We start from the raw sequence: 15,023 nt of genomic DNA on the forward strand, positions 1-15,023 counted from the left end.
GCGGCCACGATCCGAAATAACCCTTAAAGGTAATCCATGCAGTCTGAAAACGTGAGCAACAAACAGTTTGGCTGTCTCTTCTGCCGAGACTGCCCTGGCACACGGTATAAAGTGACACATTTTGGACATGAGGTCCACCACCACCAACACTGCAGTCTTACCCCTGGACGAAGGCAGATCTGTGATGAAGTCCATGGACACCACTTCCCACGGCCTGTGTGGTGTGGCTAAGGGCTCCAGCAACCCTGGTGGCGCTGCTCTGACCACCTTCGCCCGCTGGCAGGTGGTACAGCCCCTTACATAGTCTCGAACATCTTCCCTCACCCCTGGCCACCAGAAGTGTCTCATGACTAGGTGAGTGGTCTTGTCCCTTCCAAAATGCCCCGCTGTAGGGTTGTCGTGCATCTGCTTGAGGACCGTACGTCGAAGCTGGGTGGTGGGTAGGTACAGCGCACCCTTGTAGAAAAGCAGCCCTCTGCGTTCTGCAAAGTCTTTTGCCTGCTCCCTCCCCCCTCTCAGTTCTCTGAAGATGCGGTTGGCAAATTCATCCGCTGCCGTCAGTGCTGTGAGTTCTGCCTCGCTCACCACTGCTGCTCCGCAGGACCATGCCGACGGGGGGAAAATGTGCCTTGGGGCTGGTGGCGCCTCCTCCTCCATGTACTCTGGCTTGCGGGAGAGGGCATCCGCCCTGACATTCTGCTCTCCTGGGATGTAGTGTATGGAGAAGTTGAAGTTCGAGAAGAACTCCGCCCACCGTATCTGCCGCTGGTTGAGCACCCTGGCAGTTCTCCAGAACTCCAGGTTCTTGTGGTCTGTGCACACCTGGATGGGGTGCTTGGCGCCCACCAGGAAGTGTCTCCAGTGCTGGAACGCCGCGTGGATCGCAAGAAGTTCCCGATCAAAAACTGTGTAGTTTCGCTCGGGCTGGGTCAACTTCCTGGAGAAGAAGGCACAGGGTCTCCACTCTCTGTTGGCGTCCAGTTGCAACAAAATGGCGCCCACAGCCTTATCAGAAGCATCTGTTTCAATGCGTAGGGGCGCGTCCTGAACCACGTGGAACAGGTTCTGGTCTGAGGCGAACACCCTCTTGAGGCTTTCGAACGCTGCTTGCGCCTCTGGTGTCCACCTGAACTTCTGCTTGCCTCTCAGGCAGTCAGTGATGGGAGCCGTAACTCGAGAGAAGTTCTTGATGAACTTCCTGTAGAAGTTGGCAAAGCCTAGTAGGCGTTGGGCATCTTTGCGCGTCCTGGGGCTGTGCCAGTCCAGGATGGTCTGCACCTTGTCCTTGTCCATCGCTAGCCCCTTGTCTGATAGCTTGTAGCCCAGGAAGTCCACCTCCTTGGTGTGAAACTTGCACTTCTCCAGCTTCACATACAGGTGGTTCTCCTTCAGGCGCTGTAACACCTCCCTGACGTCCTTCACGTGCTGCACTGGGTCGTTGGAGTAAATAAGGATGTCATCCAGAAAGACCAAGCATTTCCTGAAGAGTAGGGACCCCAGGACGTGGTGCATGAAGGCCTGGAAGCATGCTGAGCCCCCTTGCAACCCGAAGGGCATCACCAGATATTCAAAAGAGCCCAGAGGCGTGAACATCGTGGTTTTCCACTCATCGCCTTCCCGGATCCTGATCAAGTTGTACGCCCCCCTCAGGTCTAGCTTGGTGAAAATCTTGCCCCTGCGTGCCGCTGTCAGGAGATCATCCACTCTTGGCATGGGGAAAGCCACTGGCTCTGTCACCGAATTCAGCCGTCTAAAATCCACCACAAGACGGCGCTGTTGCGTGTCTTTCTTGTCCACCCAGAAGACCGGGCTGCCCCCTGCTGCCTTGCTTTCTCTGATGAACCCCCGCTTGAGGTTCTTGTCGATAAAAGCGCGCAGATCCTCCAGTTCCTGGTCTGACATGGCGTACAGCTTGGCTGGGGGTATAGTTGCCCCAGGCACCAGGTTGATCTGGCAGTCAAAAGGCCTGTGTGGGGGCAGGTGGTCGGACTCCGCTTCACTGAAGACCTCCTGCAGGTCCCAGTATGGTTTGGGTATCGCCTCACCCCCTTTGACGTGCATGGTGGCCACCGTGGCTATCGGAGGCCCCTCCCCTGGTTGGTGCTGCATGCAATGTTCCAGGCAAAAGTCCGATCCAAAAGTGATGCATCTCTGATGCCAACTTATGGAGGGGTCGTGGCGCGCCAGCCAGCTCATGCCCAAAACGATTGGGGGGTCTGAGATGGTGGTGACGTTGAATGCCAGTGTCTCTGAGTGCCTTCCAACCGTCATTCTCATGGGGGGGGTTTGATGAGTGATGGCCCCTCCCAGCAGCTCTCTGCCGTCAATGGTTGCCACGTGCAGAGGAAAATCCAGCTGCAGAAGCTGGATCTGGTGCTCTTCTGCAAAGTTCCTCGAGAAGAAGTTCGCTGACGCCCCACTGTCAATTAAGGCGAGGACTGTCAGGGGATAGCCATTAGGGAGCGTGAGCGTCACTTCTAGAACCACTCCTGCTCTGGGAGGGGTGGGCTGGCTCTGCTCCTCTCTGTGCGGGTGGGTGGGCTGGGGCTGTTGTCTGCTGACTGTGCCTGGCTGCCGCCCCTTGTCTCCTGCAGCCAGGCTTTCCCGTTTCCCTGCTGTGGTGCTGCGTCAGTGGGGGAGGGCACAACCGTTCCCGCCTTTCCTTGCCACTCCCTGCGATGTGGGCAGTCTCTGACGAGATGCTGGGGGGAGTTGCAGAGAAAGCAATTCCCACCCCTTCCCTCCTTGCGTCTTGGCGCCGCTGGGGTTTGAAAAGCCCGCGCGCGCGCTCTATCAATCTGCATGGGTTCCTGGTCCTGACTGGCCCCAGGCGTGGCTTGAAAGGGTTGTTGAGGGAGTGGCTTCTCCTGCGACCGTGGGAACCAAGCCCGCTTTGCGCGCGTTGCTTGCTTGTCGCTCCATCTGGATTCCTGCCTCACCCCCACCGCCAGAGCCGCTTTGCTCAGTTGATCCATATTACTGGGCTTTGGACCTCTCGAGAGCTCATCCTTCACCTCCTCATGCAACCCCAAGTAAAACGCCGCTTGCATTGGGGCCGACTGCAGATCCCACCCCAATCTGTGCACCAGCATGGTGAATTTCGCCCAATACGCGCGAACTGTCATATTTCCTTGGCGTAAATTATGAAGTTCCTCCTTAGTCTGGTCCATATGACTATCGGACGAATACATCGTTTTCAAACCTTCTAGAAATAGTTTGACATTCTTCATGCAAGGATTCCTTGTTGCAATTAACGGTCTTAGCCACTCCCTGGCCGCCCCTGTAAGGTGCTCCACAATAAACGCTACTCTGTGCTCATCATCAGGGAACTCATCGTGGTGCAGCTCAAGAGCATACACAATCTCAGTCTCAAAGCCCTGGAACTCCTTCGGGTCTCCATTGAACTTGCTTACTAGGGTCCCGGCTCTCCTTCCTGGCAGCACTTGGACTTGGGGTGCCCCTCCCGCCTTGTTTTTCTCTGCATCCAGCTTGTTTTGGAGGTCTACCGCCACCGCCCTTAAATGCTGCTCTTTTTCCTGGAGCTCTCTCACCTGTTCCGCAAGTTGTAGCCGGTCGTCCTGGACCTTCTTAGTCTCCTCTTTAGCTGCCTTCAATTCTCCCTGCGCCTGCAGCGACAGCTGTTGCAGTTCTAGCTGGGCTTGCTCAGCGATCTGCCGCCACTTCTCCGCCTCTGACACGCTCATCCCGGCAACTCCAAAGTAGCCCAAAAATGTTTAGGAGGTTGCTGTCACAGTGGCCGGAGTGGACTACTTCAGAGTAACGACGCTACGCAGCTCTGCATTTTATTCTTTTATTGGTGCTGCGTATTTACAGTGCTCAAGTCATTGCTATTTACACGGAGTGATGTTGTCAGTCGGTTTCAGAACCTCCTAATGGCTTTTGGCGCGTCTTTCTCCAACACAAAAGCTTTGGCAGACCCATCCTCTTGCCCCTCCTCTTCCTGCGTAATTCTGGAGTTGGGGGATGGGTCTTCCCCCCTTACTTGCCCCTTCCTGTCCCACCTGGGACCCTGGCTCCTCTACCTTGCCTGAGCCTCGGACACGACTTCCTGCTTCCCCACTGGAATCGGAACTCTCCCTGCTTTCCCCTTTGCTCGGGGACGGGCTTGAACTCAGGAGGGGAGGGACTTCGCGATATCCCCTGTCCCTCACAATATCCCAGCTCAATAAGTCAATATTTCTTCCTCCAGACTTAGCCAAGATACTCCTCATGAGTTTCTAAACTTAGTTTAGTAAATTCTCTGACAGACACCTGGTGGAAGTGCAGAAATGCAAAATAGATAATCGGCATGCTACACACACTTTCAGTCTTCTGTGTAGAAGAGTGCAAAATTGGATATAATCCAGTTACTACTTTAAGTGGTAACTCTTAATGGGTCCTAGGTGGGATACATGAACATTTGATATTACCCTACATTGATGCAGACAACAGTTCCATCCAGCTCAGTGTTTCCTACCCTTACTGAAAGGATCTCCAAGATATCAGGGGACTAATATATATTTTTTTTCCCTCTGAAGCGGAGATAAACCTGGAAGGTCATGCATGCAGTCCATGTACTATGATACAGTAGGACCTCGGGTTACAAACACTTCGGGTTACAGACTCCGCTAACCCGGAAATAGTACCCCGGGTTAAGAACTTTACCTCAGGATGAGAACAGAAATCACGCAGCGGCAGCGGGAGGCCCCGTTAGCTAAAGTGGTACCTGAGCTTAAGAACGGTTTCAGGTTAAGAACAGACCTCCGAAATGAATTAAGTTTGTAACCAGAGGTACCACTGTACAGGTAAAGGACTCCTGGACGGTTAAGTGACTGGTGCTAAAAAAATTCCATTGCAAAAAAATGCCACTACAATATTTCTACAATGGTCAATAATTTCAACCACAAGTAGAAGTACAATTTGAATACAGAGCCCTACTACCTGAAATTCCTTAAATGTAGCTACAAAGTTGTTGTCAGACTTTACTTCCCATTAGCTCCAGTCAGCACAGCCAATATTCAGTGAGGATGGGAGTTATAGTGCAACAGCATATGGAGGACACCACCAGGCTTAAAGAAAGGAGCCACAAAACAAACCTTGAACCTTTGGAAATTCCCAACTTGATGCATATTGAGAGGGTTGCATCCAATCAAGCTGCAGATTTTCACTCACACAATGAAACCTCCCCTCCTCTCATCTGCAGTTCCTCCCCCCCTCCCCGCCATCCCACACATGCACTGTCAAAATCTGCTCCCAGGGATTGGGAGGCCTTCGGAAGCAGATTGGGCAGAGGCAGGGAGAGCAGAGGGAGGAAAAGTCCAATTGCAAAACCAGAACTGTGCTTGTACAACATCAGATACCACCGAGAGGGTGGTTCTACTCTAATGGAAATCTGATTGCCATGATTGACATCCTATACCTTTTTAAAATGTGGCTCTCTCTTTTTTGGGGGGGGGGTTATTGGGTTGTTGTTTTTATTTTGATTATATACCGTATATTGTGGTTTTTATGTTGATCTTTTCTGTGAACCGCCCGAGACCTTCAATTAGTAGTAATAATAATAATAATAATAATAATAATAATAATAATAATAATGTGCACCAACTCTACGTTTACTCTGCTCTGGTCACACTGCCGACTGATGCAATCCATTTCAGTACAGTGGGCAGCGTCTACATGACAGTTGCCCTGCATTAAGTTGTTCCTGCTGAAAAAGGAGCTGTTGCTCAAATTGCACTTTAAAAAACTTAAGCCAAATCTGAACTGCAAGACTGACTGGTACAGGCACCCTTCACCATGTAAAGCATAGTTACAAGTTCAAGAGGGGCACTTCTGGTTGTCCCTCGACACAGCTCCGAACAGTTTTTTTGTTTTTGTTTGACTCACCGCTTTCCGCTGGAAAACACACTCTTTCCCGTGGAATCAGAACCAACACAAATCCATGGAAAGCCCATGGATTAACAACTGGCATACAAGCTTAACAAGTGAATGACAACTAGAGTCAACAAATGGATGTTGGACTTCTTTTTATCTCTTGAAACGAAGAATGCTATTTATTCAGCACCCCCTCATACCTGCATAACAAAACTTCAGAGTATCTCAAATTTCAAAGCTTTCAGCACATTTGAATGAGAGCTAAGCACTGATAAAGTTGTTGACTGTATTTTGATCACTCAATGCAAAATTTTATTTGTTCATGCTTTTAAAGCCCTGCTCTTGCTATCTATAAAGACTCAGATAGTAATCCTGCAGAGTTAAGCAGCTCAAGTGAGTTTTACCTCATAAATTCCATTAAATTAAAGGAAATTAAAATTAGCTTGCAAACCTAGTATACATCCAGATTAACTAACAGTGCAAAACTATTTGTTGTACTATTTCTGATTATACTGAACATACTGTACAGTAAGTGGTTTTGCATTCAGTGAATCATTTGAACACACCTATTACCAGACTAGAAAGTATGCCATGCAATAGATTTGAGTGAATCCTAAGTAATATATTTCTATACTTAACAGACAACAATCTGCATACACAATGAGGCCCATTGGCTTGAAAGCAATGTTGCTTGCAACTTAATTGAGATGGGTGTAGACCTGAATATTACACCACATGGGAAAGGATAGAACAAAAATGGGCTATCAAAAAATTTAGGCATGGCTGTAGAGTTAAAACATGGCTCTCTTTATCTCTGTGACATCTGCAATGACATAAGAAAGCCATTTCAGCATAGGCAGAAGCATAAAACCTGTAATAAAAAAGGCTATTTGGAATAGTAAGTTATTATCAGCCTGAAGAGCTGCTCCAAAATCAGAGCTATTACAGTATATGCTCCCCAAACACTACTCTGCAACCAAGATGAATTTACCTATTACCAGGTTTAGGGTACTAGCTATTATCATGCCCCCTTGATTTCTTTCAAGTAGCTCCAATGGAATAAGCCACAAGTGAATAATAAAGATCTTATAATAGCCCTTAAGAATTCTTTATAGGGTGGAAGGCACAGAAATGAACTCTAGCGAGTTAGAGAACTCTCATCTCTGGATAACAAAAAATAATTAACCTGACTTAATGTATCTGAGAAGGCTTTATATAAATCAGACTTTTGTGCTTCAAGAGTCAGATTAAAACCATATATTTTTAAAAGTATGTAGATATTGTCTCATAAGTACCTACCGAACATATTTAAATCTGCATGAGTCTTTTTGAGATGCTCAATGTATTCTGCTCGAAAGATGTGTGAAGTACTTACAGTGCTTAGTTTGCTGGAGGTAATAATGATGCGTCTCTCGTGCAACATGCTGGCATAAAGTTGCAGCATGTTGTTCACATCCACAGCAACAAAATATTCAGTAAGATTTCTCTGTTTAATAAAGAATAAGCACTGTTAACACATTAATAGTGGTAATTGAGTGGAGCATAAACTTATAACTACCAATTTCCCTGCTGAAGGGGGATTTTTTTTATCTCGTTAAAGAAATATGTCTGCACAATAAGCATCTTTAACTGAAATTTGTCACCTTGTTATCATTTTCAATATTAAAAACTGTGCTTCAAAATATTCAGTTTTTATTTTTTGAGCAAGGTTGTCCTCCCTCACCAGTTTTTTAGTTTAGCTTATTAAGCATAACAACTTCTCAAACATTCATGCTTGCAAACACACACACAGAGAATGAGAGCGATCCTTGCATCCACTATGGGCAATTGATTGTTTTAAATTGCATAAATGCATATACACTAGTGTATGCAAATCCCCAGCACTATGGAATTGAAACAGTCTGTGAAGGGAGAGAGTGGCGGGTGTTGGGATGTGTAAATGAATTAAAGGAAAATAAAGCCATTGAGGAGAGAGATGAACCAGTTTATTTCCAGGTCCTATCCAGCCTTATAATTCAGTGGATATGTGCTAAATATCCCATATAAATCTTACAAAACTTACACTTTCAGGTACTGTTGGTAATCCAGTTAGATCCGGAGTAATGAAATACGATTGCTGCTCAAGGAAAGGAAAGGAAAACAAAACAAAAAACACAGAGTTATTGGTCCTCAAACAGATAGCAGTATGTTTATGTAGGCTAGTTAGCTTTTGTTCTTGTGGCAGAATGACATGATTAGTAAAGTAATCAAGAGCACCAGATAGTTTGATTCAATAGACCACAGGCATGAAAAACCCTTTTCAGAAAAGTGTTTGTCTTCTACTGAAATCACAGTTTTGCTAATTCCAGGAGTTAAAAAAAAACACAACAGCTTATATGTAGAACATCATCAGTGTTAAAGAGTATGTGACAAGGCTCTTTTCAAACCTTGGAGCTGAAGGAGGAGGAAAAAAATCAGGAGAACAGGAAGAAAAATAGAAGAAAGGGACTCTATACATTCAGTTGCTTCTGTAGCTGCTACTGCCCTAGATGGCAGTCACCAGGTCCCCACCTGCACTATACATTTAAAGCAGTTTAAATACCACTTTAAACATGTTTTCCCCCAAAGAACCCTGGGAGTTGTTGTTTGTTACTGGTGCCAAGTATTGATAGGAGACCCCTGTTCTACTCATAAAGCTACAATTCCCAGAGTAGTTTAACAATCATAAGGAGATGGAAGGGTGTGGCCTCATATTCATAAAGTGGACTAACAAATCCTGCATTCCTAGCCACGGTTTTCTTCTTGTATCTCCCTTGTTCGTAGACTGGCAGCTGGTCGGGGGGGGGGGAGGAGCCTGTACTCCTCACCAGGTTGAATATAGCCCTGGGCTTCCAGTTGCTGATTGTTACAGAACTGGGTTCATTCTGTTAAATATTTACAAGCAGGTTGCAAAACAACCCAAGTCCCCCCCCCAATAGTTTATGAGAAATGTAACTTAACAAGGTTCTGCATGCATATTTTAATGTGATCCACAGGAGGTGTCAAAAGCTTCACTAGTCCACAAGCATGGACGATAAACACAGTGTATGAGGGTATAAGGCCTCCAGCTGATTAACTGGCTTTTTTTAAATAAAAAAATTGTCTTTTATTAAAGGTTTTCCTGGGTTACAGAAATACATCATCTCTATTTCTGAAACTAGTCACGATCACCATGAAGGTCAAGGAGAAGTGAACCACCATTGTATGTTGGGAAAGCAATTCCTATTCTAAGGAAAAACATTATGGGATTACCAATATGGGCAGAAATCACCGCTAGTCTGTTCTTATCAAGACAATGGGAGAGATTAGCAGGAGAGGTTTGACTAAAGTGAGGGTTGGTCCAATTTGAGGATCCGGAAACCATAGGAAACATAGGTGTATAAGGTCTGCCTCTTCCCTACTCTCATTCAACAACCGCCAATTATTGTGAACAGCTGGCCTGCTCTGCTTCTGATGATGGGGGATGTGGAAGTTGCATTTTTAATTGTAGCACTGCTGCAGGTACATCCTCAGCACAATCCCACACATCTACTCTGAAGTCTCATTGAGATCAATGGGGCTTACTCCCAGGTGAGTAGGTAAAGGATTACAGCCTCTGTCTCCAAATTAAACTTAGGATCTATGAGAGACCGAGCATCACAGAAGCTCTTAGCTAGCCTCATAATTGTGAATGGGGAAAATGTTACTAGACTAAGACCGTATTAATGGGATCTAGAATTTTGTACTAAGGAAAGGACCTGTGTAAGTTCATTTATAGCTACTTGTTAAAGTAAGGTGTTTATGCCACTAGGACTTTATTATCCCTGTCCAATTATAGCCTTATTGGGCAAATGTGACAACCAACACGTTTTTCACATTCAGAATTAGTTGATAGCTAAATAAAACACAAGCAATGGTAGAAAAAGAAGGAATTAGCACAAAAAACCCAATTACATTAGGAATGTGTTTTTTAATCCAGTACATGTACAGAATGACAGAATTCATGTAACATACAAAAAGGATAAATTCAGATATTATGAAACCAAGAAAGCATCCCAAATCCTGAAAAATATTTTCTGTTTATACTATTTTTAGATTGAAAATGCTTATTTGAAGATGAAGGGGGGAATCCCAAGGGTGCCAAACCCTTAAATGTATTTAAATTTCAACCTGAAATTCTTCTTCAGGGATATTTACAAAGCAGGACATTAAAAAAAATGTCAGATGATCTTCAGATAGTCATCACTAGCAAAAAATAATTATACTTTTATATGATCTTTCACTAGTTAACTTAAACCCTTTTAGGGTTTTTTGTGGGGGGAGGTGAAATATAGGATTCTTTCCTATCACCACCACCTTTCTCACTTTTTGGTGGGGTGCAGCCCTTCTTTTTCATTTTGATGGCTAATTATTCAACTTATTTCTTCCAAGGAGCTAGAGTCAGTCATTAAAAAAATGAAATATTCAACCTCTGCTAAGAAATTATGATAAAAACGGCATGTACCACTGAAATATCAGTAGAGATATGATGTTAAGGCATTGCTCACATGCTGCCAACAGTGCCAAGTGTAAATATATTCAGTGAAAATAATACATTTTTTATTCCTGTTCTACAAAGAGGCCTTCTCAGAATTTGTAAACAGTTGAAAGGCATAAACATTTAAAAAACAAAACAAAAAAGTCAGTAAGAATAAACTATTGTCACTCTATTAAATGTAAAGAGGATATTTAGCATACAATTTGCACATATACTTCCAATTCTGGTTTAGTCTAAACAGAAAATACATTCAAGATTTTTTTTCTTTTATACCAGAGCCCCAACACAGTAATTTCTCAGGGGACATTTATGAATCACTTGCAATCAACAGAGACATCATTTGGCAGGCAATTATTTCTTTCAAGAGGGGCTGTGAGTAGCCAGAGCAGTTTAAACTCACCGCCATTAAACATGGTTGATTTTTCAAAACTTGCTCACTTGCAAAAAAGATCTCGTTGTTCTTTTTCCAATATGAGAGAGAAAATTGAACAAATTCATGTTTTGAAACCAAAGAACTGAGTTTAACTTGCAAGGCTGCACTTTTCTGAAATAACTTGACTCCATTCTCTTTAACATCATGTAATGTTTCAAAGGCAAAAACAAACAGCTCAATCAATCTACCTTGTTGTTTTCAAACTTTACAATATAGGGTTTTTGGTTTGTAAGGTGTGAGGTCATTTGCTGTTTTTCTTTGCAGAAGAAACAGAAATGGGAATACCAAAGATGAATGAGGAATTATCACAGCAACAGATGGAATGGCAAAGGACTGAGCTATGTACTAAAGTAATTGGGCATGTATTCAGGCAAATATCTGAAATCCTTTCATTACATGCAGAACTGCACATATAAATTAAAGCTGTGCCTAGCAATCAGGATCAGTTTTGTTTTTTCAAACAACCAGTGATGATATTCTAGGAACAGAAAGGTGATTAGCAACTAATACCGTAGGTAGCAACTAATAGGTAGCAAAGTATGATACCCGGTTGCACTGTTAAGTTTAAACTTTTGTGTTCGTAAATGTCCATATCTTTGCATGTATACTCTTATTAGCTGTGTGTAACATGGGTTTTGAGTTTGTTCCGAAACAATTGTACTCCACATCATGAGCTCTGTGCTTCTCAGTTCCTGATAGGTGCAAATTTTCTTAATGAATATCCAACTTTGCTTCCATGCTGGTTCTAGTTCATCCGGCCAAAAGGCTGGTTACAGAAGGTTCCATTTTCAGAGTATTTTATGTAAAACTGGTGTTGATGTGTGAGCCTCAGAGAACACAGCTTGGCATCCAGATCCCCAGAGGAGTATATGGCAGAGACAATTAGAAGGGGAAAATGTTTTTACTACAGCACCAAGCTAATTTATTGGACTGAGTGAGTGCTGTCAAACATGGCATTCCAGACTGCCAGCTTTTCAAGCACTTTTCAAAACCTAATTATGCAACGTCTATTAGAATTGTGCAGATGATATTTTTTTGTCTGAAGAGTTTGTGCATCAACAAAGCTAGTCTCCATGCCCTACCTGCATCCCAGAGGAAAATAAAGATTGGTGGCTTGCAACATAGTGCTTGCTAATATTGTGCACCATGTGATTATGTGTGTAGAACAAAAGCCTACTGATATTAATATTATTTTTATTCTGGATTGTGTCCAATGCTAGTCCTACTCAGAGTAGGCCCACTAAGGTCAATAGACCTTACTCACATGGGTTTATTAATTCACATGAGTTAAGTCTAGATACAACTTTCTTATTTCTAACCCACTCTTCAACCTTAAGGCTCCTGGGGCGATCCACAAACAATTCATTAAAATGCAACACAGCAACATCACATAACAACCATGAAACCAACATCATAACAGTTCACAAGCAGAAGAAGCAAATTAATTAAGCCAGTCATCTCCATAAGTCTTGAAGAAAGAGTGACATATTGAAAACAAGTAATGGGGGCGACAACAGTTTCTCCAACAGGAGGAAGTTGTACATACAGGGTGCGATAACAAGTATGTCTGTTAAGGTTTCTAAGGGAGATATGCCAGTGAAAAAACATCAAGAAGTATTTTAAAACAGGTCTAGCTAGCCCCTTGTCATCACACAGTGGATGTCAAAATACAACCCAAACAAACAGGCACTGGCTTTTTGATTAATATATTGCCTTCTCATAAAATATCATATAAAGAACAAACACAAACATTAAAAACAATAATTAAAATAGGAACAAGAAAATCTGGAAAATCAGGCAAAGAACCATAGAGATACTGAATCTGTGTCATCTATCCAGCTTGGTGACAAGGACTAGACTTCTGGGAGGTTGTTTTCAAGTGAAGGCTGTGGCTATTACTCATGCCTTCCCCAATCTGCCCTCCAGATGTTTTGAACAACAACTACCAGCAGTTAGCATGTGCAACCCCTAAGTCAGGCATCCCCAAACTTCGGCCCTCCAGATGTTTTGGACTACAATTCCCATCATCGCTGACCACTGGACCTGTTAGCTAGGGATCATGGGAGTTGTAGGCCAAAACATCTGGAGGGCCGCAGTTTGGGGATGCCTGCCCTAAGTCATATAAAGTATCCACTGTGCAAGACTGTATGTTTGTCCACAGCTCCTAGAAAAACAGAGCTCCTTTCTGTGGTACAACAACTGAAGAATGCTGTTCTCCTAGCCATGTCCATAGCACAACCTTTTGTAGCTACCTGCATCTGGACCTCCAAGTCAAAGATTCGAAATGGAACCTAAGAAACTTGTGACAATTAGTCTAGTGTCTAGACAGGGGATCCACACATGGCTCAAACACAGGTAGGTTGTGACAATAGCCCCAAGCACGTAGGCACAAAAAATGGGGTACAATATTAGCTCATGTGTGGCATTAAGAAAGGGGGAAAGGGGAAAACATGCCCAGTTATTGAGTTTGGGGGATGTCAAAAGCCACCTTAACAATTCCCTCAGTAAGTTCCTGTGCCTACTTGGGGAGATCTGCCTCTCATTTTGAGAGATGTGAGAATATAATTTGGATACTTAATCATGGCATCAAGCTCCCCAATTTATACAGAGTAAATAAAAAGGGCCGTTTTTGTTGCTGATTATTATTAATTGGTATGAGGCTCTGTAATGAAGACAATACTTACCAAATTTAAGCTGATTGGAGTATTTGCCTTTGGCACAGAATGAGTATACCAAGTTTCTAACAAGTCATTCAAGTCATCTTCCTATAAAAAATAAGATTTTAAAATCTTTATTCAGTAGCTATATAAACCATGGTCACCATAATCCAGTACTTCATATATGTACACAGTAACAAATGAATTCTAAAACCCCTAGTAATTTAAACCAATATCTGATTTCTCACCTCTGCAAATCCTAATTGACGCCCTGCTCACTCTCTGGTTTTACTGCTTTTCTAACTCTGTCCCCTCTGGTCTACTCTCCCCCTCAATTTTCTGAATCATTTCTTCTCCCACACCTGAACCTTCCTACTTCTCTTGTCCTGCTTTCCAAAGGCCATGCTTCTTCTACCTCCTCCTTTCCCAGGCCTTTATTTCTGCCCCACTTATTCCTAGGAATCACATTGAAAGTATCTATAAAACAAATCACATATTGTTCTACTTTTATCCCATTATCTGGGCAGCAGGTTAAAATGACCCCAGTTGTCCTATCATTTCTTTCTATAATATCTATTCTATAACATTCCAATAAAACACTTATTCTAAAATCTAATGAAAATTGGTATATAACAGTAAAAAACAGATAAGCAAACAAATTACAATGTCAATATTATAAGAGACAGAGTCCTAGTTAGAACTCGGACAACAAAGCTTGCTAGCATCTTGAATGTTTGCATTTATATTCTGTGAACGCATGCCAGAAATCCATCATCTCTCCAACTTGGATAGCTTTAAAAGAGGATTAGACAAACTCATGCAGGAGAAGGCTATCAATGGCTACTAGCCATGATGGCTGTGATCTGCTTCCAGCAGCGCTTCTGAATACCAATTGCTAGAAACCACAGGAGGGAAGAGGGCTCATGGGCTTGCTGGTTTCCACAGGCAACTGGTCGGCCACTGTGAGAACAGGATGCTGGACTAGATGGGCCATTGGCCTGTTCTAGCAGGCTCAGGGCCGGCTCTAGGGGTAGGCTGGGTGGCAGGGGGCGCCCGACATGCTTGAGACGGCCCTGAGCAGGCTCTTCTTGTGTTAACAACTGAGTGCATGAAGAGAGAATGATATCATGCTCAATGCCCCAACCTCCTGACCTTCAAGTGACCAGCCATTGGTATGAACTGAGCTTTAGTGCAGAGAGAAAGCTGCACAGATATAGCTTGTATGTACATAGGCTGCATTTGGTGAATGTGTGAAAAGAGTTCATGTGTCTAACAGTCAACACATTGGTGCGTTTTCAGCATAGCAGTAAACCCACTCCAGTATTTGCTTGTACAAAATAGTAAACATCACCATTATAACTGGTTGGCCCAGGCATCCCCAAACTGTGACCCTCCAGATGTTTTGGCCTACAACTCCCATGATCCCTAGCTAACAGGACCAGTGGTCAGGGATGGTGGGAATTGTAATCCAAAACATCTGGAGGGCCGAAGTTTGGGGATGCCTGGGTTGGCCCATTTTCCATTC

General features: G+C 43.8%; 1 protein-coding gene across 3 annotated transcripts in view; it reads right to left on the reverse strand.

The window, feature by feature from the left end:
* The window catches only part of DENND1B (DENN domain containing 1B), a 190,844-nt gene that overhangs the window by 85,198 nt on the left and 90,623 nt on the right, over positions 1–15,023 (reverse strand). Inside the window, exons 7-10 of one of the 3 annotated variants that reach the window (XM_035123795.3) lie at positions 13,526–13,606; positions 10,809–10,868; positions 7,937–7,990; positions 7,250–7,360 (exon numbers count right to left, since the gene is read on the reverse strand). In XM_035123795.3, coding sequence (XP_034979686.1) covers positions 7,250–7,360; positions 7,937–7,990; positions 10,809–10,868; positions 13,526–13,606 — 306 coding nt within the window. The remainder of the gene's footprint in view (positions 1–7,249; positions 7,361–7,936; positions 7,991–10,808; positions 10,869–13,525; positions 13,607–15,023) is intronic. The other 2 variants (XM_035123796.3, XM_035123797.3) reach the window with 2 other exon arrangements.

The sequence above is a fragment of the Zootoca vivipara genome, chromosome 7 (genome assembly GCF_965207765.1).
Source record: "Zootoca vivipara chromosome 7, rZooViv2.hap1.1, whole genome shotgun sequence".
NCBI lineage: Eukaryota > Metazoa > Chordata > Lepidosauria > Squamata > Lacertidae > Zootoca > Zootoca vivipara.